This window comes from Pempheris klunzingeri, chromosome 15, assembly GCF_042242105.1.
Source record: "Pempheris klunzingeri isolate RE-2024b chromosome 15, fPemKlu1.hap1, whole genome shotgun sequence".
In the NCBI taxonomy this organism is placed as follows: domain Eukaryota; kingdom Metazoa; phylum Chordata; class Actinopteri; order Acropomatiformes; family Pempheridae; genus Pempheris; species Pempheris klunzingeri.
Window position 1 is genome coordinate 24,808,124 of NC_092026.1, and position 26,848 is coordinate 24,834,971.

General features: G+C 47.4%; 2 protein-coding genes across 2 annotated transcripts; one reads left to right on the top strand and one right to left on the bottom strand.

Annotated features, from left to right (window-relative positions):
* Positions 1 to 7,597: 7,597 nt before the first annotated feature.
* LOC139214454 (dual specificity protein phosphatase CDC14AB-like) lies at positions 7,598 to 17,311 on the top strand. Its single transcript, XM_070845316.1, has 14 exons — positions 7,598 to 7,643; positions 8,874 to 8,964; positions 11,329 to 11,404; positions 12,258 to 12,350; positions 12,450 to 12,529; positions 12,725 to 12,791; positions 14,126 to 14,188; positions 14,479 to 14,566; positions 14,767 to 14,997; positions 15,127 to 15,265; positions 15,917 to 16,130; positions 16,635 to 16,726; positions 16,981 to 17,109; positions 17,249 to 17,311. Exons 1-14 carry the CDS (start codon positions 7,598 to 7,600, stop codon positions 17,295 to 17,297), a joined length of 1,458 nt encoding a protein of 485 aa, XP_070701417.1. The 3' UTR covers positions 17,298 to 17,311.
* Positions 17,312 to 19,279: 1,968 nt separating this feature from the next.
* Positions 19,280 to 26,109, bottom strand: LOC139214681 (dynein axonemal intermediate chain 4-like). Its single transcript, XM_070845588.1, has 17 exons — positions 26,051 to 26,109; positions 25,799 to 25,916; positions 24,460 to 24,623; positions 24,112 to 24,225; positions 23,681 to 23,848; positions 23,263 to 23,402; positions 22,663 to 22,827; positions 22,250 to 22,435; positions 21,999 to 22,123; positions 21,676 to 21,762; positions 21,403 to 21,557; positions 21,048 to 21,208; positions 20,578 to 20,690; positions 20,350 to 20,448; positions 19,686 to 19,912; positions 19,439 to 19,598; positions 19,280 to 19,340 (listed from the first exon to the last, which is right to left on the bottom strand). Exons 1-17 carry the CDS (start codon positions 26,107 to 26,109, stop codon positions 19,290 to 19,292), a joined length of 2,292 nt encoding a protein of 763 aa, XP_070701689.1. The 3' UTR covers positions 19,280 to 19,289.
* Between the last annotated feature and the right edge of the window lie 739 nt (positions 26,110 to 26,848).

The window sequence follows — 26,848 nt, forward strand, 5'->3', positions numbered from 1 at the left end:
GAGACTGGAGAACAGCTACAATCATTTCTGTGTGCCGCCCCCTCAGCCTGACATTCTTGGCTGGAGGAAAAATAAATGACTGGATGGGTGGTGATTCAGTGAGGGGCACAGTCATCAGGGTTTAACCAGGACTCTGTGCTAATAAGGAAGTCAACGTTACTGGTCGTGATGAAATCCCGGCAGATAATAGACTCGTTAGCAGGGGACCTTACATTTAACAAACAGGAGTGAGCAGCAGCAGAGATGCACACAGTCTTTCAGTGATGCTAACAGGAATGAAGGAGTGAAAGAGGGGAACAGCACCAGCACCAGCACCAGCACCAGCACCAGCACCAGCACCAGCAGGACCCGTGCTGTCTTTAACGTGGCTGTAATAGACAGAGCCAGGGTGCTGGGAAGGATCTTGCTGGGGAAACCATCAGTTAAGGCTAAAAGCAATAAAAAATCACTTTTCCCATTCTTTTCCTTTTAAGATGTGACTCGTCAATTTTACAGAAGCTCTCACTTGGTGCAGAAGTAGTCAAAATTACTAATAAAACCCAGTCCAGTGTCAGTGGTGAAATTTAGCATCCACGAGTGCAGGCTAAAAAGTTCTTGGTCATAGAGGGAGAGGGATCAGACGGGACATCCCTCCTCCCCCAGGCTTTGCTCAAGCTCTCAATGCAGCTGGATGGATTGCCTGGACATGACATGACAAGACATGAACAAGATGCTGTACGTGTTAAAATAAACACTTCTTTCTTCTTTATTTTATCTGCTTTCTATCCCCAATCCCACAGCCTCCCTCCCTATCTCCAGGCTCCATAACGTGGCCAAGGTGGAAGACAGGTGTGTGAGGGGAGATGGGTGGGGCTTCACTGCTGGTGGTGTGTGCCGCCAGCGTGCGGAGCCTCTGGGATGATGGAGAGCCTCGGAGGTCTGGGTGAGTGTGAGCCTGCAGTGCCATCCGCAGGCCAACTGACCACACCACACACACGGTGCGGTCACTCCTCTCGTGTTACACACTGACAGGCACACACACACACACACACACCTCTGCTCTCAGCACTGCTGTTCGACCTGAATGGAACATACAGCTAAATAAATGACTAAATGCTTAGACTGCTGCCTCAGCATACTAAAGCATATTCTAGTCCTGGAAGAAACCCACGGCATCAGCTGAATGAACTGACTGGAGGATTCGTCTTTTTACAGGTGGTTTACACACCTACAGGAGCACAGTCTCTCTCTTTCTCTGCACCACACATTTCAAAGTTTTAGACTTTTACTTTTGCATATGTACTAAAGGAACAAAACCTGATCAACCTGAATATTGTTCTGACCAAGAACCATTTCTATGAGTTTAAAGTCCCCTGTTATTTCTCTTCAAATACACTGAATAACAGTGAACTGTCATTGGTTAATCAGGGGTCAGTTGACACTACATACAGTCATACAGACAGACAGACATACGTACAGACATACGTACATATGCACATACACTACATACAGACATGCGGCACTCCTGGCAACTACAACATGTGACATTTACTTTTGAATGATGTCTCCAGCTCATTTGCATATAACTGCACAACAGAATTATATTTGCATTGAAACTTGAAAAGGTTTGTTTTAGCTCATTTTAGGAAAACCTACAGATACCTTTAAACAAAATTACGGGATTGTTCAGGAGAGGATTTCAATTTCTTATTGCTGCTGCTCCTGGTTAATGATTATTGACTAACTCTCTGTCTGAAGCTCCACACGAGGCACATTGAATGCCTCGGTGTGTCTTTCTGTGGACAGACTGTCACCATTAACAGGGTCCCTGAAGAGGAAAGCGCGATCACATGTCACACAGCTGCCTCCATAGTTTCTATACAGTATGGCTCTCTCAGTCTTTTCTGCCTGATTCTGAAGGATTAACGTGACACACTTTTGAGCACTGGATAAAAAGACAATGTCAGATTACATCGTGTGTGTGTGTGTTAGTTATACTATTTTTGTGGATAAAAGACTGCTGTAAAGAGGATTTTGGATCACAGCCTGAACCTTTATGAAACAGTGAGCTAACCGACATGACTTCCAGCAAGACTAAATGTAGAGCGATCATTACTGAGGATTAACGGGGCCAGATTAGGCCGGCTCACCTTTCCTAACCAGGCTGCTTGGATGTAAACTGGCTGCTGTCTGTCTCTATGTTCAGACAGCAGACAGTCCCTACGCACACTTTGAGAGAGCTGGAGTCGTTAAAGGCAAAACTCTGCTCCATCAGCATTCTGCTGCATGTGGCAGCACCCACTGATCCGTCTGTCTCCACCTTAGGTGTTTCAGACTCGATGAGAAAAACTTCACTTTACCTCATGTGAAACAGCCAATTAGAGCCCACTGTCATGTGATGCTGCACTGTTCCAACCATATGCTGCAGCCAGACAGCGTTTCAACAGCAGCCACAGTGTCCATGATGCAGCTAAGTGGCCACTAAGACCCAGCAGTGTTCACATTAGGTGCTCAGAGGCCTCTTAACTGACTTGTATCTCTGCCTGATGTTTTTATACCTCTGCCTGGTTGTTGTTTTTTTGACTGCATTACCCTGCTTTATCCTCACATAAAATCTCTGTGTTCCCTTAAGCCTGCCTCTGCCCTGTGATTCTGTGTTTGGGTTTTCTGAGCTGCGACAGTATGACAGTATGATCTGGCCAGGAATTGACCACAGTATTGACCCAATAGATGACCACAGTGACACAGAAATTGCAAGTACTTGCTAACGTGGTTGACCACCTGGCGAAACCTGGCCGTGGTTCCATCCGGTCAGACAGCTTCTTTATTTTCGCTGTTACTTGTCCCGCAGATGCCGCAGCCCAGACATGAACCTCGTCTGCTTCCTCCCAGTCGATACGGCAGTGAGCCTACCTTTGCTGTTCATTTTTATCATAATATTCGCTCCCAAGTCGATATGTCATCACTCTATTGGATGGGAGAGCATGGGAGTTGAGAAGTGCAGTGTGGAAAGCTAACAAAAGTATAAAGGATGAGCTAGCTACCCATGAACTACCTGCCACACTAAACTCATTCAGTGACCCAGCCATCCGTGTTGATGCCAGACTGACACAGAGGCAAAGAGAGAGACGAGCCAGACACCCTCAGGTGTCTCCCTGCAGATCACCAGCAGCAGAGCCATCTCCAAGTCCCTCAGATCTTGAACCTATGTAGGTGGACCAGACTCATGCAGGCAATAAAATATTTCACTGAATCTGTTCCACTCCTATTTTCTGGCAGTCACTACGAAAAGATCTCTTTGCACCTCAAGCTCCAATTATTTTGAGCTATCCCGGGATGGTCAAACACAACCCCCATATTGACTGGGCCTCTGAAACCATTCTGGGGTGGAGCACCTCCTGTTTGCCGCAGTGTCTTGTGTCAGCTTTGCCACCAGGTGATGTGGTGGAGCCTCCGGAGCAGTTATCTGGACCTTAAACCTGTGTTCGGCAAGTCTCGTGCACCACTCTTCCACCACACCAGCCATACGACTGTGCCATTGATCTGCTGCCTGGAACGTCCCCATCAAATATCTCTAATATCTCTGACACCTGCTGAAATGGAGGCTTTGAGCAAGTACATTAGTGAAGCTTTGTCTGCAGGCGTTATTTGGCCATCCTCCTCTCCAGCTGGTGCTGGGTTCTCCTTTTTTGTGGAGAAGGACCATTTCCCTCATCTTTGCATAGACTACCAAGGTCTCAATGACATTACTGTCAAGAACCGTTATCGTTTGCCATTCATCTCCCCTTAAGATAACAAGCTGCATCCCTGTACCTTTTACTCTCACCATCTGTCTCCCACAGAGAAATTATGACCTTGGCAATCATTAGCTGCAGGCGGTCAAGATGGCTTTGAAGGATTGGAGACACTGGTTGGAGGGGGCAGAGAAACCATTCCTGGTTTGGACAGATCATAAAAACCTAGAGTCTCAAGTCCAGACGAGCAAAATGGGCACTTTTCCTCTCACGTTTCAACTTCACCCTCTCCTACCGTCCAGGTTCCAAGAAAGCCCAATGCCCTGTCACACCAGTATCTCAAGGAGGGGGAATCCTCTGGACCTGACACCATCCTGCCCAGCCAGTGTCTCGTTGCTACTGCTCGATTTACTGGTTGTGGAGTCCCTTCATCAACATCTGTCCCCAGGTCACGAACTTAGGGGGAGGCTTTTTGTCCCAGAGTCTGTCTGTGTTCAGGTTCTCCAGTGGGCTCATGTCTCCAGACTCGCCTGACATCCAGGTGTCCAACGCACCTTGTCAGAGAGGGAGGTGTCAGGTTAGTGGCTCAGGTCCACAGAGGGACTTCTGCTCAGACAAGCGGCTGTCTTCATGAGCTGAGGGACTCTGAGGAGGGAAAGCTGGACTTGAAATGAATAAAAACAATGAAACATGAGTTCGTTGTGATGTTCGCATGTTTTGCACACATGCAAATAAGTGAGTTGACTGGTAACAAGCTCCATTGGAATATTGTATTCAAGTTGTTTTCTGTCTATTCTCAGCTCATCCGCGAGTTCAGACACTTCAGGGTAGCGTCACTGTGTGATGTGTTGCATCACCGAACACAGGGATCAGATGGTCAGGGGCTGGAGCAGCTAGCGTTTCTCTCTCTCTCTCTCTCTCTCTCTCCCATGTCCTGTCTTTTCATCTTTCTACTCCCTCTTCCTCTCCTCCTCTCCCTCCGTCCTCTCTGCGCTACCCAGGCTGCTTCAGCACCAACGAACCAAAGTCTCACATTCCATTTATTTGGCAGCTGATACGTTTGAAAGATTTTTCATTAAAAAATGTGGTAATCTCATCAAGTGAAATACGATTAAAGGTCAAGCCAACATTCTGATGAATGAAACCTGTGCCAACACCGCCACGAGTACTTAGCTGCTGTTTAAAGATGTCCGAATGAGGCTGTGACAGCCGGGACTGTACATGGCTTCTTCCTCTCTTACCATTCAGTTTCAGTGGTGTAATACTGCGCTGTAAAACACTAGATATTATCAGCCGTGGTTTGAGCTTCCGCTGCCAGGGCTGATGTGTGTGAGGATTAAGTGAATATGTAGCCTAACAGGCGACATAAAACGGCCACAGCTCACACAGGTTGACATGTCACAATTGAGTTTGGTTTGTAAGGATCCAGTAAAAAGCTGCATCCAATCTCTTCTTTTGATTTGTGATTCTCAAAGTTCATACTGCCATTTGTGGCCCAAGGGCGAGAATGTTTGAGGGTATTTGGTGAAGCACAAATGTATTTCCACCATTGGCACGTTCATATCACAGCGTCTGACAGCAGCCGTGTCATCTCATGAGGATGAGAGTTTAAACAGAGAGCGTGGAGTGTGGCCCAGGTGAGGCTGTGAATTATTTATTCAAGATTTTTTTTTGCCTTTACAGCTTTACTGGACGGTGACAGTGAAGAGAGACAGGAAACGGGTGAGACAGAGGAAGACATGCAGCAAAGGGCCACAGGCTGGAGTTGACCCCAGGCCACCGCGCTACCAGGCGAGCCACCGCGGCACCTTGAGAGTCTGAGCGCGATGACCCTGACATTGCGTGCGTCTGTAGTACACTGACACTGGTGTAACACATGCTGAGCACCAGGATGATTGGCTGCTCTCTTTCCTCTGGTGTTTCCGTTCATGTTCCTGATGCAGCTGTCCTCACAGCTGACCCTGCTCGCACCCACCTCCTGTTAATCTTATGTCTAATTGGCTAACTGGAGCAGATGAAGCTAAGACCAGGAATAGGACTGCATCCTGTACACGGGGACCTGCAGTAGGCTAGACAGATATATGTAGCTAGATATATGTTAGAAAACATGGGGAAATGACGGTGGAACGGCAGTGAAATCATTTTCAGTGCGCTGACAACTTGTATTTGACTTGGTGTGAAAGACGGGATACTTCCAGGGCCACACAAGCACACACCTTATCTACATGGTGTTGTTTTACAGCCTGTGCTGGAAACCATGGCAACCTCATAAGTTTCTGGGACCACAAATCATGAATGTGATGAATGAAGTGTGTGTGTGTAACATTCAGCCTCTGGGCACAACGAACACCTCCTCCAAATACAGCATCAGACAAGTTGTCTTCTAAATATAATCCAAATGTAAATGTAATTATGATTTAAAGCAGCTGCACCAAGCATGAGGGCAGCACTCCAGTGTCAGTGAGCCTCCTGCTTCTCAGAGTCTCATCAGGATTTGCTGTTTCCTGTCACCTTTGACACCAGCTGACGGAGAGCTGGAGACTGAATGAAGGGAAGTGGTAAAGGGTTGTTTATCTGTGACCTTCACTGTGTGTGTCTGCAGCTGGTTAAAAAGTACCTCACCTGTTCACTGGAGCCAAAGTGCAGGTTAAACACCGGCCCAGACCTACCAGCAGCTCACGGGTAAACGGCCGGGGTCTGGGGTGGGACGATCCCCTCGTGGGACCTCTCCCTGGTGCTGGCTGGCCCCACCCGGGCACATGTCCTCTCCAGGTCGCCTTGGTAACACATTACTTAACACAGTCAGTCCTGTGGAGTAACTCGGCCATGAACCCTGAACCAAACCATGAGCACTGACCACATGCAGTCCACCAGACTGATGTGGATACTTTTCACTGAAAGGTAAAGAAGTCAGTCTGCTGGTGGAGCGAGAGGCAGAATTCATCCTCTGGGGACCACGAATGTCTGGACAAATATTCATGAGGATTAGTGAGTCTACAAATGAGTGACCTGTGTTTAATTAGCATCCAAACACCTCGTGTGTGGTCCAGTCACAGCTCAGACACTTGGCGCCCGAGCGGGGCCCGGCACCCTTTGGTGACAGGAGAACACTCCAGGCCTCGGGCCATCTGCAGTGGGAGACCATGGTACTCCATGCCCTGCAGGACATCTTATTAGAGCAAATCTATATTCACAATGCAGGAGAAGGACTGTGTTCAAATACAGAATAACTGGAAAGAAAAACAGGATAACCACAATATATTATGTAAAGGTACATTACAGGAATCAGGGATTACAGCAGGAGTACATTCCAGGTACTGTCCGTGCCTCCATCAGGCCATACCAGCCTGTGTGTGTGTGTGTGTGTGTGTGTGTGTGTGTGTGTGTGTGTGTGTGCAGCCACTGACCGAGCATGTGCAGAGCAGCAGATTAGACCTGCTCGCTCCGACTCTGGGCAGCTTGGCGCGTGCCCGGCGTTTTTATTATTCTGTTTAAATTGAGACGTAGGGGAGGGGAGGGGGTGCTGAATCCTAAGTGGGACAGGATCCGCGTACAACTGAGTCGCTGAAGGTGTTTTGGGGGAGAGGGGAGCGGGGGGTGTGCGGCTGCAGTTTCATTTGACTTTGGAGAGCTTTTACGCGCGCGGAGCGCCTGCGCAGCCGTGAACGTGGCCCTGCGGCGCAACAGCCTGTCGGGAAAAGAGTTCTGTTGGCCTCAGTGGGAGTAATGACATGCTTGTGGAAGCTGAGCCGTGGACCTGGTATCATGACATTTCACGGAGAACTGGTGATTTTCTGGACGCGTCTCAGGCAGCCTCATAACAGATAACCCCGACTGGAGCAGAGCACTCTCTCTTTTCTCAGGAAGCTCTTGTCACGAGTCAGATGGCAGAGGAATCTGACCTGTCGGGTGCGTCCGAATTTATTAAAGGTAAGTTACACACGAATTTACGACATGTTAGAGTGAGTGATGTCATATGACTGATAAACCCACATCAGTCCTGGTAAAGATCCGATTCTGAATGTAGAGACACTTTGTCTGTGGTACACAGTTAAAACCTGTTGAGTAAGCACAGGCTCACAGTGAGTGTGTGTGGGAACATCACAGGAATGTCATGGAGGCACCTACAGGTGAGTCACATAAAGCTGCTCAAATGTTCCTGAGTTCTTCAGTTTCACAGACAGTGATCCAGTGGTCGCTGTCCAAGCACCCATGGGACTCAAGCAGACTGGGATGAAGGCGTCCATTTTGTCTGTAGGCCGTTAAGAAGAAGGTTGCCAGGTTGTGACTGTTGTTGGGTTTCTTGCCGCATATGCGTATGAGATGATCATACTGGTGTTTACTGTCTGCCTGTGGTGAGAATGTCTTTGCTTGGGGGTAACCCAACATTTAAATCCGGTATCGCCACAAATAAACAAAGAAAAGGCTTTTCAAAAGCAGAAGTACAAACACAGCCCTCTGTGCTTTTCTTGGCCGCTCCAGCTCGGTGTGTATGGGATGCCCAGGGCTCTTTGAAAAGCCACCATGTCTCCCCAAGCTTGTGTGGGTTCTCTACGGCTTCCTCCCACAGGTAATTGGTCACTTTAAATTTGTGTTGTTAATGTCTGTCTCAGGCGACCAGTCCAGGGTGATTGGCTCGCGGCCCCCTTGACCCTGAAGGATAAGCGGTATAGACGATGAATGGATGGATGTTAATGTTGTACAGTGGTACATTATCAGAGAGTGGTTCCCAATCAGGTGACGCTCTAATGTAACTGAAGGCTTCAGCTGCGTTAGTGCTGGAGTGACGCAGTATGGAAACAGGCTGAGCAGCAGGTGGTGTGGTTTAAAGTGAGGAACGTGTTCTCGTGACGCCTCAGTTAAACAGACAAGCTGGAATGAAAAAGTCTCTGCATGTAAGTGTCAAAGCGGGATCTGTTCCAGAGACCCTGGAGCTCTATACAGTCCTGGGCTTAGTGAAGACACTGTTTTTCTTGGTAAAAAAAAAAACGGTATTTGATCTTCTGCTCCGTGCCCCTGACATGAAAGAAGAACTGTGTGTGATCCACCTGAGCTCTCAGCACCCATCAATAATGCATCTGTGTGTGTGTGTGTGTGTGTGTGTGTGTGTGTGTGTGTGTGTGTGTGTGTGTGTGTGTGTGTGTGTGCTGAACTCCACAGACCGACTGTACTTTGCCACTCTTCGGGTCAAACCAAAGAACATGGTCACCACACACTACTTCAGCACGGATGAGGAGTTCACATATGAGAGGTAAGCCTCCGAGGAGCAGCTGGAGCACATTGACAAACAGAATTCCCGTATTATAAAGCCAGTATGCTCCTTACTGTAGAACCTTCATCATGACCGAGCTCAAGAGAACACATGATAAAGACAGAGTGCTAGCAATTAGAGAAACATCATCACGGCTTTGACCACACACGTCTGCAGGTCTTGACTTTTCCAAGTAGGTTACCTAAACCTAAGCACACGGAGAGCCACCTTTAGTCCCTATACATTCTTCAGGTGGGCCTTTTCATTCTTATCTGTGATCAGGTCCACCACAGCTGTGTCAGTGCCTGACATGGGCACCATAATAAGTTTCATAATTACTGTGCTGAGGGCTTGCACCATTTCTGGGGAGGAAATGATTAATAAATATCAAAGATAAGGGATTTAGTGTAAAGTCCACCTCGATTGGGGCACCACCTTGATGAGCGAGGAAAAAGAGCCAAGTTAACTGATTCAGTCTCATAAAATACTAAACTATCAACTTGGTATTATGATTAATAATTAACTTCATAACTAAAACCAAAATGACCAGATTGACAGCTAGATGAAGGATTTCAGAGTTCTCGACCGGTAGAGGGGGGTAGTGGGGGTGTTCCCACTATCACACCAATCCTCACTCTCCATAAAGCACAAACCTCCTCCCTTTGTGCCGTCATGTCCCGAGCTCCGTCAGGTCGGCAAACAGAGACACCGTCACCTGGCTGAACGGCACCGTCTGGTATTCCAGGATTTAGCCAAGTTGATTCAGCCATGGTTATGATCCCGCTGTAAGATATAGGTCAAGATGAGCTCAGTGGCTGTGCCCTGGAGGTGGAGGGAGATTTAGGACAAACACTGGACGACACTATTCAGATGCTTCATCATTCCAACATCTAATGAACACAGCAGATAGTTTGACATGACAGTTTAGTGTCAACCAAAATGACAGCGAGGCACTGAACAATAATGTACTTTCATTCTGTAAAGCTTACATGTCCTGGCTGACTTTCATCATGTTCCAGCGCATTAAGTAGTCCGGTAGGCTTTAGAGTTACAGAAACACTGTAGGAATAAGTTCAGTTCACCTCATGGTTCCGCTAAGACGGCACATGTGCTCAATTCTTCTAAAATACATCAACTCTGAAAAAGGAATAAGAATAAGTTGGCTTTTCCTGAGCCTTAACGCCAACACAGACACACACACTGGATGAGATCTCAGTGGGACTTCATGGAGCCAGACGTCTTCTGTTGAACATGATTTTGCTGGGATTCACTTTTAAAATCAGCTAAGTCAGAGCAGCTACACGGGGGGTTGCCATTGTCTGTGTGTCTCTGCACTGGGTGTCCTCTTATCATACCTATGGACTACCTACTGACCTGGGGATACACTGTGAAAAGACTTTGTCCAAGTTGCTACATTGTTCCCATGTATGTATCCATTCATGGGTCTATTGTTATGTGCTAAAAACATGGAATATGTGAAAGAAAAACGTTAGTAACAAAGTGTTCATTTCTTGTGGGAGGGGGAAGCTGGGGAGCGTTGACAGCGAGGGCTCAGTCACCTCCGGACACACAGTTAGTGCTTCATCTTGCCTCTACATTGTGGAAAAGTTCCAGCAGAGGTAGAGGTGTGGCTCAGGCAGGAACACATGAGATGAGGTCATAGCATGGGTTGTTTTCTGAGCAGGAGTATCACGGGATATCTGATCACACTGGTGATGATTTAAACTTCCACGTCCATCTGGAACGGTTGTCAGAGCAACAAGTCCAGCAGCCTGGACCTGCAGCCTACTGACAGTCAGCTGGATCACAGTGTCTGTGTATTTGATCACTGTGAAGACTCAGTTACACAAACAGATCACAATGATTTCTCAATAAGCTATCACTGTCACTCAAAGCGTGATATAATAACACTCTTTCATGATCCCTTTAAGAAAAAAAACATTAGTCCATGGCGGGTGTGGGTTTAAGGACTTGTTGCCTTAGCAACAGTTCACAGGACGCCAGACTGTAGAAATACTGACATCAGAACGCACAAACTAATTTACCATTTTTGAAAAGGAAATGAAACAAAGCCTCAAAGTGCTGTCTTACATACTGTGAACTCAACTTCCCCTGCTGAGGATGAAGTTCTGCATGAGGGCAGCAACAGCTGCAGTTAAGAATATGGATTAATAACCTGATGTTTGATTCAGACACACACATTACTGAGAAGCTTTGTTCTACATAAAGGAACACAAGAAGGTGGAGTCCCTCCTCCACTTCGGAGAAGAAAAGCAAATATTTCAACGTGCATATGAAAGCGTTCACATAGTTGAGGTGATGTACGGTGAATGGCACGCTCGCCTGTTTCTCTGTGTCTTGCAGTTTCTATGCAGACTTCGGGCCCCTCAACCTGGCCATGCTGTACAGATACTGCTGCAAACTCAACAAGAAGCTCAAGGTAACGGAGGCAGAGCTCAGCGCAGCACACGCACACGTAACGCTGCTCTACAGGAGGCCTCGGAGTCAGGGCTGCAACAAATGTGTGCATCTCCCTCACCCCTCACCCTCCCCTCTCACCCCTAGGTCAATCAATCAATCTTTATTTATAGAGCGCCAATTCATAACAGCGTTATCTCCAGACTCTTCCCATAAAGAGCAGGTCTAGACCAAACTCTTTAATTAGAGAGAGACCCAACGATTCAGGAATTCAATATTAAGGATTCAAGAATCCCCACATGAGCAGCATCAGATATTATATTAGGAAACAGTGGAGGAAGAACTCCCCTTTAACAGGAAGAAACCTGGAACAGAACCAGGCTCAATGAGAGAGAGGGGGGGGGAGAGAGAACCCAAACAGTAACCAACATACTAACAGTGACTACAGCACTAACAATAGGAGTGTGACTAAAAGATTAGCAGTATGATATTATTGAAAAACAAGACGAGTGGCCGACGATCTGCAGCAGTGATTCATGAAGCAGAGAACCACATCAGGTCTGGTCCCTCCACCGCTCCTGTTTGTTCTGTACACGTTGCTGACAAACAGCCCCTCTCGTTCCCACATGACTTCCTGCATGTGAAATAAGTTAGAGTTCCATAAATCACCAAATCCTGGGGGAGAACTGAGACGTGGCTGCATTAAGTCGCACATGTTGCACACTCACCTGCAATGCTAGCCTCGTGACACTAATGCTGGCTATTTGATGCTGTGTCCATGTTGTCAGTGAACCTGTCAGGGGGAGGGGGTCTGCCCCCTCTGTCAGGTGTGGACGGTGAGACCACTAACATGCTGCTTTTTGTTGCCGCTCCAGTCCTTCACCGTGCCTCGGAAGAAACTGGTCCACTACACCAGCTACGACCAGAAGAAGAGGGCCAACGCTGCTGTTCTCATCGGTGCCTACGCTGTAAATATCTCCGCCCGTCCGTCTGTCCCTCCGTTCATCCCTCTGTCTGTCCGTCCGTCTGTCCTTCGTTCATCATACAGGATCTCCTCGTTCCCACAGGTCATCTATCTGAAGAGGAGCCCAGAGGAAGCCTACAGGACTCTGATCTCTGGAAACAACTCGGGATACCTGCCCTTCAGGTAGCTATCCTACACACACACACACACACACACACAGCTCTGGTTATAGTGGAATATGCTGGTGTAAAACAAAGCTCTCATCACACCTCCAGCCAACCCAACAGCAGCATCAGTTTGTGTGTGTGTGTGTGTGTGTGTGTGTGTGTGTGTGTGTGTGTGTGTGTGTGTGTGTGTGTGTGTGTGTTTGTCCCACAGGGATGCAGCAATGGGAGAGTGCTCCTTCAACCTCACTGTCCTCGACTGCTTACAGGGAATACGCAAGGTAACAGCCAGCCGACCTCTGTGGCTACTTCATTATGTACACACACACACACACACACACACACACACACACACACACACACACACACACACTCCTGCTGCTCAGAAAACAGGGGAGTTTCTCATCATTCATCCTCATCAGTAATCCTCATCCTTCATCCTCATCATTCGTCTTCATCCTCATCATCATTCATCCTCATCCTCATCCTTCATCCTCATCCTTCATCCTCATCATCATCATCATTCATCCTCATCCTCATCCTTCATCCTCATCAGTTGTCCTTTGTTGTGGAAAATCAGAGGAACCAGCTGGACACCAGCTTCAGCAGCCTCTGGGAATGTATTTGGTACAACACAGCTTCACAAAGCGCTTCAATACCAATAACAATTCCATCAGGGCCTTTATACCTTCATACTGCGTCATTTACTCAATGTGTGTGTGTATGGTTAATCTAGTGAATTATATGTGTGTGCCATACTGTGTGTGTGTGTGTGTATGGTTAATCTAGTGAATTATATGTGTGTGCCATACTGTGTGTGTGTGTGTATGGTTAATCTAGTGAATTATATGTGTGTGCCATACTGTGTGTGTGTGTGTATGGTTAATCTAGTGAATTACATGTGTGTGCCATACTGTGTGTGTGTGTGTGGTGTTCTGCTCCTAGCTTGGATGACCTTTGTGTGACTTGTGTATGTGTCCCTCTGTTGCTGCACAGTGTGTGTGTGTGTGCTGGTTCCCTCCTATCTTAGGTCAGCTTGCCCTGTCAGGACCTTGTTATGGCTCCTCTTGTGAGCCTGTGGTATCAGACCTTAACATATTTTTCCCCTACACATTCATCTCCATTCTCATCCTCCATCGTCATCATTCATCTTCCTTCGCGTCACTCTGAACATTTAAACACAACACCAGCAGCAGCCATGAGGAGACAACCACACAGCCACAGTGCATGTTTTAAAGCAACTCTGTGTCTGTTTCTCTGTCTGTCCCTGTCTCTCTGTCCCAATGTGTATATTGGCACGAATGTCATGTGATTATAATAATATATAATAAAGCATCAAAACATACAGTTAATAAAATAATACAAATTCTTAAAATTAAGAAAACAGTTGGAAAATGAACAGTTGCTCTGTGTGTGTGTGTGTGTGTGTGTGTGTGTGTGTGTGTGTGTGTGTGTGTGTGTGTGTGTGTGTGTGTGTGTGTCTCAGTTGTTCTAAGACCAATCAATTATTTAAGACAGTCAAATAATTCTTTGCAGACCTAAAATAACACTGTTATTTACAGAAGAATATACAACCCGGTTTTACACACTGTCTCTCTCTACCTTAACACCTCAGGCATCCCAGTATGGTTTCTTTGACTTTGACAGTTTCCATGTGGAGGAATATGAACACTATGAGGTGAGGACACAAAGACACTAATGACAGTCAGCAGCTCACTCACAGTTAAGAGAGACAATTATGAAATAAACTAACTGAGCAAAGGAAAAACAAGTGCTTGCTAACAGTGTAACACAGTGTTACTGTAGCTGTGGGGCCTCGTGTAGAAAATGATTGTAGGTTTTATATGTAACACCTTCACTTGAATAAGACGTAGTGGTAAGAATATTTCCCTGTGAAGTACTCCGTTGTGATCTTTAGGATGGGCCTCGGCCTCACAGCACGTCTGCTTCTTGTCTCTGTGCTTTCAGCGAGTGGAGAACGGAGATATGAACTGGGTCATTCCAGGGAGGATTCTGGCATTCAGCAGCCCTCACCCTCGCAGTAAGATAGACAATGGTGAGTGAGATTCCACCTAAACGCCACGTTTCAAAAGGATTCCCAAGGTCATCCCGAATTCATTCATTTGAAGTCAGCTTAAATGTGAGGGGGGGGTTATTGTGAGCAAATGTGGCCCTGGTCTTACCCACTGAATTATTGGCTTTTATATCAGTCCTATTACATTCAGTGCTGAGAAATCTTTGCTATTCTCCCCCCAGGTTATCCTCTCCACGCACCGGAGGCGTATTTTGCATTCTTTCGCCAAAATAATGTCACATCCGTGGTCCGTTTGAACAGGAAGTTGTATGAAGGCAGGCGGTTTGAGGATGCAGGATTTGAACACCACGACCTCTTCTTCCTGGATGGGACCACGCCCTCTGACCTCATCATTAGGCGCTTCCTGCACGTGTGTGAAAGCACGGAGGGAGCTGTTGCTGTGCACTGTAAAGGTAGGACTGCGTCTGTGTGCGCTTTCATTGCTTCAGTCACAGTCAAAGACGATAGCACCTAGCAGGAAGTCATACAGACAGAAGAGAGTTGACCTCATCTTCTCTTTTCAAACGCTCGTCCAATCACAGCTGGCCTGGGCCGGACAGGCACTCTGATTGGCTGCTACCTGATGAAGCACTTCCGCTTCACCGCGGCCGAGGCCATCGCTTGGATCAGGATTTGCCGGCCCGGGTCCATCATCGGCCCCCAGCAGAACTTCTTAGAGGAGTGAGTTTGAGGCTCAGCTGTGGCTCCACGCTGTCAGTCTTTATTCACGGAGCTCAGATTTATAGCAAACGTTATCTCAAGACCCTTTAAACAGCCGGTCAGATCAAACTCTTCACAGAGAATTCTGGGCCGCTCTTGCTGGAGTTGTCAGTGAACTTGTTCTGACAGTCATGGTTCAGAGAGGATCAGTCCAGTAGGTTGAAATATCCACTTTATGACAGCATACATAAAAAATGACAGCAAAATTCCTGTCAGCCTCAGTTATAGTTTAGATTAAGTGCATAAACACCTTTAAATACTCACTAGAGGAGTAGTGGATTCAGTGGACCGTTTCCTCCTGTCTGCGTAACGCTCGCTAAACACTACAGCAAGCGTCTGTTTTAGTTTCATCTTTAGAGCCTCTCTGAAAATCAAACAAAGTATTAAAAAGTTTGATTTTCAAGGACCAAAACAGGCGGTGAACACAGTCATGGTTCCCAGAGGAAGACTTGTAATCATTTTGATCTCAGGACTTTCCTCAAGCACCAGCATGAGGTCAAAACCTCAAAGTGTCCAATACTTTGGTTAATGACCAAATAACTACACACTGATCAGAGTCAGCTGTCGGCACTATGATATGATTCTATTCTGTGTGTGTGTGTGTGTGTGTAGGAAACAGCACAGTCTGTGGATCCAGGGTGACGTCCATCGCTCCAAACAGAAGGCGGTTCAGCAGCGGCTGAGTCGGCGGCAGCAGCTGCAGCAGCCACAGCTTCACAGCCCCGACTCTGAGGGGGGGGGGCAGGAAGTCATGTCCCACCTGCTGTCCAGCATGGATGACCTGGCAATCAACAGCACCCTCAACAAATCATACAGCTTGGACGAGGTGAGGGGTGTGACGTGCTTATATTGTATTTCAGACCACAAGCAGCTGATCAATCGGCTGATTTGATGAATCAGAATCTGATGATGTCATCAGAAGGTTGGATCAGGTTCATATTATTTTCATCTATGTGAACCCAACACTGAATTCACATCTTCCTTCACATCGCTCAGTCTGAATAACTTACTGTTATTGACACTGATAATATGCTCTCTCTCTCTCTCTCTGTCTCTCTCTCTGTCTCTCTCTCTGTCTCTCTCTGTCTCTCTCTCTCTCTCTCTGTCTCTCTCTCTCTCTCTCTCTGTCTCTCTCTGTCTCTCTCTCTCTCTCTCTGTCTCTCTCTCTCTCTCTCTGTCTTTCTCTCTCTGTCTCTCTCTCTCTCTGTCTCTCTCTCTCTGTCTCTCTCTCTCTCTGTCTTTCTCTCTCTGTCTCTCTCTCTCTCTGTCTTTCTCTCTCTGTCTCTCTCTCTCTCTCTCTCTCTCTCTCTCTCTGTACATGTGTTTGTAGAATAACTGCCTGGACAGCGGTGTAACTCAGGGAGACAAACTGAGAGCCCTGAAGGGAAAACGTCCGCCACGATCAGCCTCCTCATCCTCAAGGTACAACTGGGATATGACTTTAGTTAACTTTGGCTTCAGAGGAAGGCCATCCGCATCCCCACGGTGGAGCTTGTGCTGACAGTAAATAGTATAAGAATTAGGTTACATTGCAGGAAAATCTGTGTCCCATTTGTTCTGCCTTCGTCATTCTTATTGGTTCATATAGTTTGACGACGTCTCATAATTCCATCGTAGATCCAAAGACGGGAGAACACCAGTGTGGCTGGTTGGTTGACTGTGTGTCTCTCATTCAGGTTAAACCTGTCCAAGGCCTCTCACTGCTCCATCCTCCCACCTCCGAAGTCCTCTAAAGCCCCCCTCTCCTTCTCCTCTTCGAAGAAGCTGGTGCGAAGCTCCTCCTCCTCCGCCATGCATATCAAGAGGTGAGAGTCCAAATTCTTGGTACTTGGTCCTGGTGGATCAAAACTAGACGGGAGATAGACAGGACGGTGTGGAGACAAGTATGAAGCTAATACCTCCCTGTCTGTCTGTCTGTCTGTCTGTCTGTGTCTCTGTCTCCAGTCCCTTCAGCCTCAGTCTGTTCAGCACCAGGCCTGCTGTCATCCACTGACCGGACCCCTCCCCCCTGCTGATCAGTCCACGCTGTGGGTGTCTGGCTGTCTCGGCCTCAAGCACTCTATCAACCTGGACAAGTGCTGTAATTATTTGACATTAACTGCAGGGATTCCCAGATCCGAGGGCTTCGTAGAGTCCCGTCAAAGTAAAGAAACACTTCGACCGCTCTACTGCTTCTGTGAAACTGGCTCACTGAGCACTAGACCCCCCCGTGTGTCCAGCACATAATCAGGTGTTACAAGGCTGAGCACACAGAGATGTAGATGAACCACGTAATCTCACAGAGAATTAATGAATAAACTTTATTAAACAGGTGTATTAATGACAAAACTACATACTAGTGAGCTGCACAAAGTACTCAGATCCCTTACTGAAGTAAAAGTAGTGCTACAACAAGTACAAATACTCCATTACAAAGTTCATAACCCTGCAGTACAGAAGTAGTGTTGGAGCTCACTTGAACAACTTTCTCACGTGTTTCACCTGCAAAGACTTTTCTGTCAGTCTGAAAATGTGCTCTGCAGTGCAGTCAGCACATTTCAACCAGTCTGAACTGAAATCAAACAGTTTCTGGGAGAAAAAAAAGGCCGACTGGAATTACAAAAAAGGTCATTTGAGAGAATTCTTGAAACAAGCTGAATTCCTTTGAAAGGGTGTTGAGGCCGTGTTTCTGCTGCCCCGGCAGATGATTTTCACTTCGTAGAAGAAAATAAAAGAGTCAGGATTCATTTCACAACCAACGTGAGCTGAGCCGCCTCGTACAGGACTTCACCTGACACATCCACACATGCTAAATAACCACTGACTCAGTGTATCACAGAAACGTAGTGGAGTAGAAGTGCACAGCAGCATACCGTGGTACTGATGTGAATGAAGAAGCCACAGCACTTCAGTAATTGTACTTAGTTACTTCTGTAAATGTGTAACCCAGTTCGTCCCAGCTGCACCGGCTGATCCACGGACCAGGATTGACTGAAGCGGAGCAGCCTGATCCACATCTGTCTGAAAGAGGTTTACTTATTGGTGGCGGTGTAGCTCCTGGGGGGCAGCGGCTGGACATGTGGACTGCCACGGTGAATGTTAGGTCTGGATACCCCATCAAACCAGGAGGGGGGCTACAGAGGAGGGTTTAGTTTTGCACCTGTATTTTCCTTTTACTGTCATGTTCAAACAGTGTCAAGGTTGGGGGGGGGGGGGGGGGGGGGGGGTGGACTCTAAGCCATGTGACTCCCAACAGCAACTGCACTTTATCATTAGAACCTCCACACATTAAATGTACTGACAAAAAAATCTGACCTTTATTACTGGCAAGTATTAAAAACACCATCACGTAAAGGGAAGGTTTTCTGTGTGTGTGACAATATGGGTTAGTCGGGGGGCTCTAACGATGGCACTGCTTGTGTGGGACCACTGTCAGTATTGTAATGCAGTGTCTGATCCCAGAGAGAGAAAATCCTCCTGGCAGATACAGACTGTGATCAGTCGGCTGTTTGGTGCAGCTGCAGAAACTCTTTGTAACATGAAGATTAAAGTGATGAGAAAAGGAGTCACGTGATGACAGTGCGTCAGTGTCACTGCTGTAGCTCTGAGTGTCCCTGTTAGCCCACACTCCCTGCAAACAGCCCGCATCTTCCTGTGCAGCCTGACTGGGGTTGCAGTGCTCAGATGTGAAGGTATCCTGTTCTCTGTGTCGGCAGAGGTCCGACACTGTGGAGGGAGACAGGATACAGACAGGGACATCTAAGTAAATAGTTATCTGACTACATACAATGAGAAGAACATTAGCATCATTAGCATGTTTGTAGGTTACAGAACATCCTGAACAGGCCTGTTGTTTTTTACTCACTGACTCATGGTCAGTGGGATGTTTCCACTGGTGAAGGACAGCGGACAGCAATGGCTGCTACAAACATACATGTGTGCGTATTCTTTTTAGTTCTTACTAGTAGAAAGTCAGGTAGCCCGGGCGTTCCTCTGTGTGTGTTCCCTAGAGCTGCCTGGAGGCTGCAGAGTGGATGATGTCCTCCAGAACGTCAGCCTGGAAGAAAACACCCATAGAGACACTTTGAGCTGTGTGAAGCGACCACCACGTGTCCTCTCCACAGACTAGCTGAAGCCTCCCAGCTGTGCCTGCACCTTTACCTGGCTGCTCTGGCCCACGCTGGGCCTCTGGAGCTTGTAGACCGTCACTTGTCCCCCACTGTCTGCCGCCAGCACACAGTCTGTGTGTGAGGCGAACAGCAGGGCTGTCATCGTCACACCGGGGCCAGCAGGCTGCACCAGGAGTGGGTCCAAGCTGCAGCACGGACAAGGACACAATGGACCCTCAGGATCAGTCTTGGCCACAGAGTGAGATGGAGCCATCACAGACAGTCTGACTCACATGCTGGAGCTGAGGTCCCAGATCTCCAGCTGTCCCTCATTAACGGCTCCAAAGACCGTGGCCCACTTCAGGGACCACTTGATGTCGCGCACGGCTCTCTGGGTGGAGGTGAAGCCCAACACGGGGTTAAGGTAGTCCCGCCTCCACAGCTGGATGGTCCAATCAGAGGAGCAGCTCAGGAACACATCTGGACTGAGTGGACACCATGCGATGCTGTTCACAGCACACTGAGGGGAGGGTGAGACCGTTACTGAGAACCCCCCCGTTATGACATTATAATAGCAGTGTTATTGAACAGCACAGGCCCAGACTCAGCTGTTTCCAGCTCGGGTCACAGTGTCAAACAGAAAGGTGTGAACACTTGCCAATAAACCCTGCTCACCCAAACACAGGACTCCCAGACACCTGCACACCTTTAACCTAGCATCACGTAGGTTAAACATGTTTCTACAGGTGACAGCTGGGGGGGGGGGGGGCAGTAAGCCGTGTGCTGTGGGACAGAGCATGAACACACTTGATGTATGAAACGTGTGCCTGTGAGGTTGGTGTGGGTCTATAAGCAAAGGCTGCTGGTCTGCTGTGTTTTAGTGGCTGTGACCGGAGGAGGAGGAGGAGGAGGAGGAGGAAGAGGAAGAGGGGGAGGAGGTGATCCTGATACACATACAAAGTGTTTCCTATACGTGTCCACAAACTGCTGACTGTTGGAAGACGAGCATGTGTGGATGAGACCTTCCAATGTGCCCACCAGGTAGAGACTGGGGTCCTGGAGGAAACACAGGAGACACATGTGATGCTGGAGGGTCATTTACAAAATCCAAGAGACAATAATCATTTCACTGACTGGTTTCTGTTCATGTTCACGTGCTCTGATGAGGTTCTGCTGCCCACTCACTGTTGGATGGAAGTCAAAGCACAGACCAGGAGTCAGAGCTGACAGCACACTGTCTGTCTGCTTCCCTCCAGCCTTCTTCTTTGGACTATCAATCTTCTTCAGCTTCATAAGGTCTGTGGCAAGAGACGCACAGCTTAGCTGAAAGCTAATGATGAGAATATGCTTCTTTTCCATTGTTAGTGTGGAATATGAGAACACGCTCACGGCATTTGAAACACTTTATCTTCGTCTTGCCAAGTCTCTTCACGGTTCCAACATGACAAAAAAGGTCAATGCCATCAATTTTCAAACAGAAGTTAAACTAAATGAATCGGATCGAGTGTGTTTCCGCACCTTTCTAAGCATGTTCACAGCTCAAGTTCAAAGTCTAAAGGCTCTCTGATGAGTTAGCAGCTTTCTCTCCGCAGATTGCAATTGTAGTTACTTCTGAGTTTCTGTATACTCTGAGTCTTTCTCATGAAGTGACGTACCAATGCAGTCAAGGCCACTGTTGCAGACAAACCACTTGCTGATCCTGCCGTCTGCAGCCACAGAGAGAAGAGCCTCCACCCTCTCCTCTCCCGACAAACTCAGCTCCTGCTGGGTCCATCTGAGCTGCCACACTGGGCCCAAGTGCTTGTTGGGACATTCCCTGCACACACACACACACACACACACTATGTTTCGCTATCTTTGTGGGGACCTTAAGCATCACCAAACTAATATTTGGACTTGCCACTTTTAGTTTTGTCAATAGTAACAACATAGTTCAGAAAAATGTTCCCCACGCTCAGAGGTAAAAAGCAATACCGTGAGCTGAGTAGTGTACTGACACACGGCCCTCACCTGCTGCTGATGACATCGGACTTGTAGTCCTGACTGTGCACGTTGTAGAGAGCGATGCTGCCGTCCAGCATCCCCACAGCCAGCTGACTGGGGCTGCTTGATGAGAAATCCAGGGACGTCACAGCGCTGTCACAGTGGATCACACGCTCAGGCCACTGCACAGGGGACACATGCCAACATGAACTAAATGGTGGATGCTGCTGGGGAGACACGGAGCACTGAGGGGTGACGACTGAGTCAGGAGAGGTACATAAAGTGAAAGCCAAGTCGTACCGCGGGGTTTTTGAGAGACCAGCAGCACACCAGGCCTGGTTTCTGCTTGCTAGAGTCCAACTCACCATAGCCCACAGCCAGGAGGTCCTGGCAGAGACAGCACGTGTGTCAGTGATGTGGAACACAATCCATTACAGATTTATCATCTATTACACTAACAAGACCTGCAGTATTAGCAGCCACTGCAATCCCAGCGTCAGCAGGAGCAGCTCCTACTCAGCAGTGATGGATATGATTTTGAAGAATTTGTATTTGCATGTTGGACACACACACAAAATTGGACAAAATGCACAAGAGCCGACAGAGGCAGGCGTGTCTGTTACCGGGTTCTTCTTGTTCCAGGCCATGCTGCTGACGCTGCGTCCTCTGCTCAGCTCACAGCTGAAAGCCCAGAGACGCTGCAGGGCTGCACATCCAGGACTCTCTGTGCCCCCCTCCCTCTGCCTGTCTGGACCATACATCACATTTACACTCGCGTGCTTCCATCTGGTCCTTCAGTATCTATTATGAAGCATCCTGACACATCTGCATCATCACTTGTGAGGAGAACACTAGAGCGGTGAGCTGAGTTTACCTCGTGGTTGGGGCAGCTGTCTGTACGCAGCCAGCCTGGGCTGGAAGCTGTTTCCCAGGATGCTCCTCTCCATTACCATTAAGCACTGCTGGAACCTCTGTGACTGCATGATCAGCTGCAGGTCGGACTCTGTGTTTGAACTGTTCCCAAACACTTCCACCTCTCTCAGTGAGCTGGCAGCACTGGCTGAGGGAGGGAGAGAGAAGGACAACGGACTCACACATGCAGCTGGAGGAAATCATATTCTTTCTTCAAGTTTCAAGACCTTTATTTGTCACATAGACGGTTATACACAGTATAATGACTGACTGATAACCATCTGAGAGGTCATGTTCATGTATCTACATCCACACATTCAGAGCCAGTAGAGCCCAGACTGAAGCGGAGCATCCTCTCTCTCCTCATCATGTTACCTGTACTGGCTGTGCTACCCAGTGACACGCTCCTCTCTGCACCTCTGCTGCCGTCCACCACAGCCTCCGGACAGTTGACCCCCTCCGCCTCAGGGCTGCACACAGGGTCCTCCGCCTCAGGGCTCATCAGGGTGTCATACAGGTCCCAGGGGGTAACTGTTGTGGCTGAGGACATGGAAACATTGGAAAAGATGAGCACTATCACTGAAGAACAGAAACCCTGCTGCTATTTGTAGATCTAGTTTGTAAGTCCAACAGTAAGAATTTATCGTTCAAAGTCATTTTGCAAACACAAATCTACTGGCTCCAGTTTCTTTATCCTTCTTTTCTTTGTGAGTGATTGAACTCTGAGTGTGTGAGTGTCAGCTGTGTGTGTGTGAACTGTGTGTGTGAACTGTGAGTGTGTGTGAACTGTGTGTGTGTAAGTGTGTGTGAACTGTGTGAGTGTGTGAACGGGGTGTGTGAGTGGAGGTGGAGGCAGTGGAGGGCATCCATGCTCGCAGAGGACAGATCCTTTAATACACCGCCCTTTAATCGAGCGTCTGAGGTATGCGATCTGTTAGTGTATGACGTGCCTCCAGGGACCAGAGGGCATCTGACCTGTGTCCACCATGACCACGGCGTCACTCTGGACCTGTTTGTTCTTAGCTGCTCCATTCAGTGTCTGCACCGATCGATCCACGTACTTATCAGTGCCCATTCTGTTCCTGCAAACCTCAGCATACTGGCTATTTCTCTCTCTGGGAAAACAAGGTGAAGAGGACACCAGCTTGTTAGAGTTAAAGAAGAGTATTTATTTTTCAAAAGCTGGTCAATAAGACAGACACTGCATCAGTATGTGTGTGCCAGAACAGCTCCATAGAGAGAGACGTACCAAACTCGTCTATTTGTGAGTTTAAGAAGATGAAGAGGGGTGTATGTTTCCCAGAAGAAGTAGTCCTGAAGTAGTAGCCCTGCTCTAAGTCGCCTTTACACACGTTTCAGGTGTAAAAATGAGGAAGTAGAGGGCTTCACTCACATGATAGCTTCTGCGTCATTAGCATGTACTGACACAAAGGTGCTGGGTATGTCCAGCAGAGAGATGCTGTCTGTCTCAGAGATGTAGACGTCGACAACCTCTTTCAACGTGTCTTCTGTCCACCTGTGCCCTTTCACCCTGTCTCTTTTCCCCTGCACATCTGGACATGAAGCACAAAGAAACTTTCACCAAATAGAACAACAGCTATATAACAGCTACAGTCACTCATAATAAAATGTTGTAACTGTATCTGGCTGCACTTACTTAAAAAAAACTTTCTGCAATGTACCAACATTAAAGATGGAGTTTAAAAAGTTTAAAAATAATAATACGCATAAAGAATAAAGAATAAGCAGTAGAAGAAAAATGGAATTAATGGTATATATATACTGTCCATGCTTAAAATGAAAGAATTAAAGTAATAAGATTGTAATGTACCTGGGAAGTTGATGGGTATGTCTCGTTTGGAATATGTGTCCTCAATTTCCTCATTCATCGACTCTATGGTAGACTGGCTCGATATTCTGCTGCTTCCCAATACTGACCTGCAAAACATTCTTACAAGGTGAACATGTGTGGGAACACTGGGCCTAATGGGCGACATCACAGCCCATCAATACATATTTCCACCATGTCCAGGTTATTTCATTGTGTTTAACAAAGTGGCCTGTGGTGAACAATCTTACAACACATATCTAACAAAGTGATGCTTTGAGATGGACGGATCCACACCCCCTCAGGCCATCTCAGACCAGCTGCAGCTGTCTGAGCATCAGTACCTGGAGAAAGGCATGGTGAAGCTCCCGGAGGCTGTGGTCTGGTCTGATGCTGATCCAGCAGACAGTTCATCCAGAAAGAACCTGCTGGCTTTAGCCTGCATCGCACCTGGATCCACCAGGTACAGAGGCTGGGGCGTGACATCATGGCCTTCTTCATCAACTACCTGCAGACAGGGCAGCGGTTAGCCGCCCAGCTACATATTAGCCTCCTGTTGTTATATTAGCCGCCCAGCTACATATTAGCCTCCTGTTGTTATATTAGCCGCCCAGCTACATATTAGCCTCCTGTTGTTATATTAGCCGCCCAGCTACATATTAGCCTCCTGTTGTTATATTAGCCGCCCAGCTACATATTAGCCTCCTGTTGTTATATTAGCCGCCCAGCTACATATTAGCCTCCTGTTGTTATATTAGCCGCCCAGATACATATTAGCCTCCTGTTGTTATATTAGCCGCCCAGCTACATATTAGCCTCCTGTTGTTATATTAGCCGCCCAGATACATATTAGCCTCCTGTTGTTATATTAGCCGCCCAGCTACATATTAGCCTACTGTTGTTATATTAGCCGCCCAGATACATATTAGCCTCCTGTTGTTATAAGATAAGATGAAATAAGATAAGATAAGATGGACTTTATTGATCCCCCATTGGGGATAATCTGCATGTTACAGCAGCAACAAAGGCAGGGGCAAGATAAGCAATAATAGAAAAAATAAGCAATAGTAGGAAAATAATGTAATAATATTAAATATTTACACTATGTACACCTTTCACTATTAGCCTCTCAACTACATATTAGCCTCCTGTTGTTAGCCACCTAGCTACATGTTAGCCACCTTATTTGATATTCATTATTTCGTCATTTGATTGTTTGTAAATTGACTGCGAGAGTTGTTGGACACCTGAATTTCCCCTCGGGGATAAATAAAGTATCTATCATCTATCATGTAGCCACCTAGCTACATGTTAGCCACCCCACTATATAATCGCAAGTTAAACTTTGACTACATTTAGAAGAGAAAATGGCATTTAAAGAGAGCAACCATAGAACAACATTATGAAGATGGTGGATAACAGATCATTGATGAAGTATGGATTTCTGACTTCATATGTATAGTCTGCGGTATCTTTTATACAGTCTATGATGACCTGTATAAATCTTATGTAGTCTGTGATGGGTGACTATAAGACTTCCGGTCCAATATGGCGGCGACGCTGACGTATCATCCAGCATCGCTAGTGCGGCGTCTCCATGACTTCAATCAACCACCCAGCTAGCCTTACTTATTAGTCTCCGCTGCTACGGACAGTACCAGAAACACTTGCGGCAGAAGTTACCCGGGGAGCGGCCTGTCTCGGGGTGTGGTTGACGCTCTTGTCCAGGACTTTGCTGCCACCCCCCAGGCTGAAAGTCTTCCTACTCGGGCAACCGACGACGTTGTTTGTGTGTCTGGTGCTGTGGCTGACTCCATGAATGGCCGACGCCGAGACATTCATTGTTCTGGAGGAGCTAGGAGACGGTCAACAACACGTTAGCAGCTAGCAGTTAGCATGGCGCCGGGCTCTAGTAATGACCATGTTACAACTTACGGCCTCAGCACCAGAGCGCGTTTCTTCTGTCCTTGTTCCCGGGCCACAGAGGCACACATCGTCCTGTGTCACATAGTCTCTGTCTTGTTGCTGTGTGGCTTCTCCACGGCGTTGCCATAGTAACGGGACGCCTCGGGCCCCTGCTGGACGGTCCACAAGACGGAAATAATAAAGTACAGTGATGATCACAGTGTGATCAAACTCCCTGCCCTATGTCTTCAAAGTCACATTTGTTTTATTGTCTTTGTGTAACTGATCCCAGACTAATACTTCCGGCTCCACGTGTTTGCTGGACATGAGAATGACATCTGCTCATTAAAGCATCTGAGCTCAGGAGGTAAGACACGTGCTGCCTGCGGACACGTCTCAGTTCTGGGTGTATGTTCCCGTTCCTCTGTCACATATCTTAGTGATGGACCTGTGCTGCATGTCCGTCCCCCTCTCCTCTGCTTTCCTGTGAGGTCGCACAGCTGCAGAATAAAAGACTTTTAAAGTGAACCAGTAGACACATTGCTGTGTGTTGTGTGGGCCTGTCTCAGGTCTTGGTCCTGTCTTCATCACACGCTGCACGTCACTGAGCAGGTTCTATCAAAGGGTGATTTCCAGGAAATATTTGTGACGTGGTACACTCTGTGAAGGTAAAACTGTCCATATGACAGATAGATACTTTATTCAGGTGTAATAATACTATTGACTTGTTAATCATCTGCTCCAGATGGGTGAATGAAGCTCCGGAGGGGACCCCAGGTTAGTAAAGACCCTCTAAGGCAGAAACTTTAAATAGTGTTCTTCTTAGTG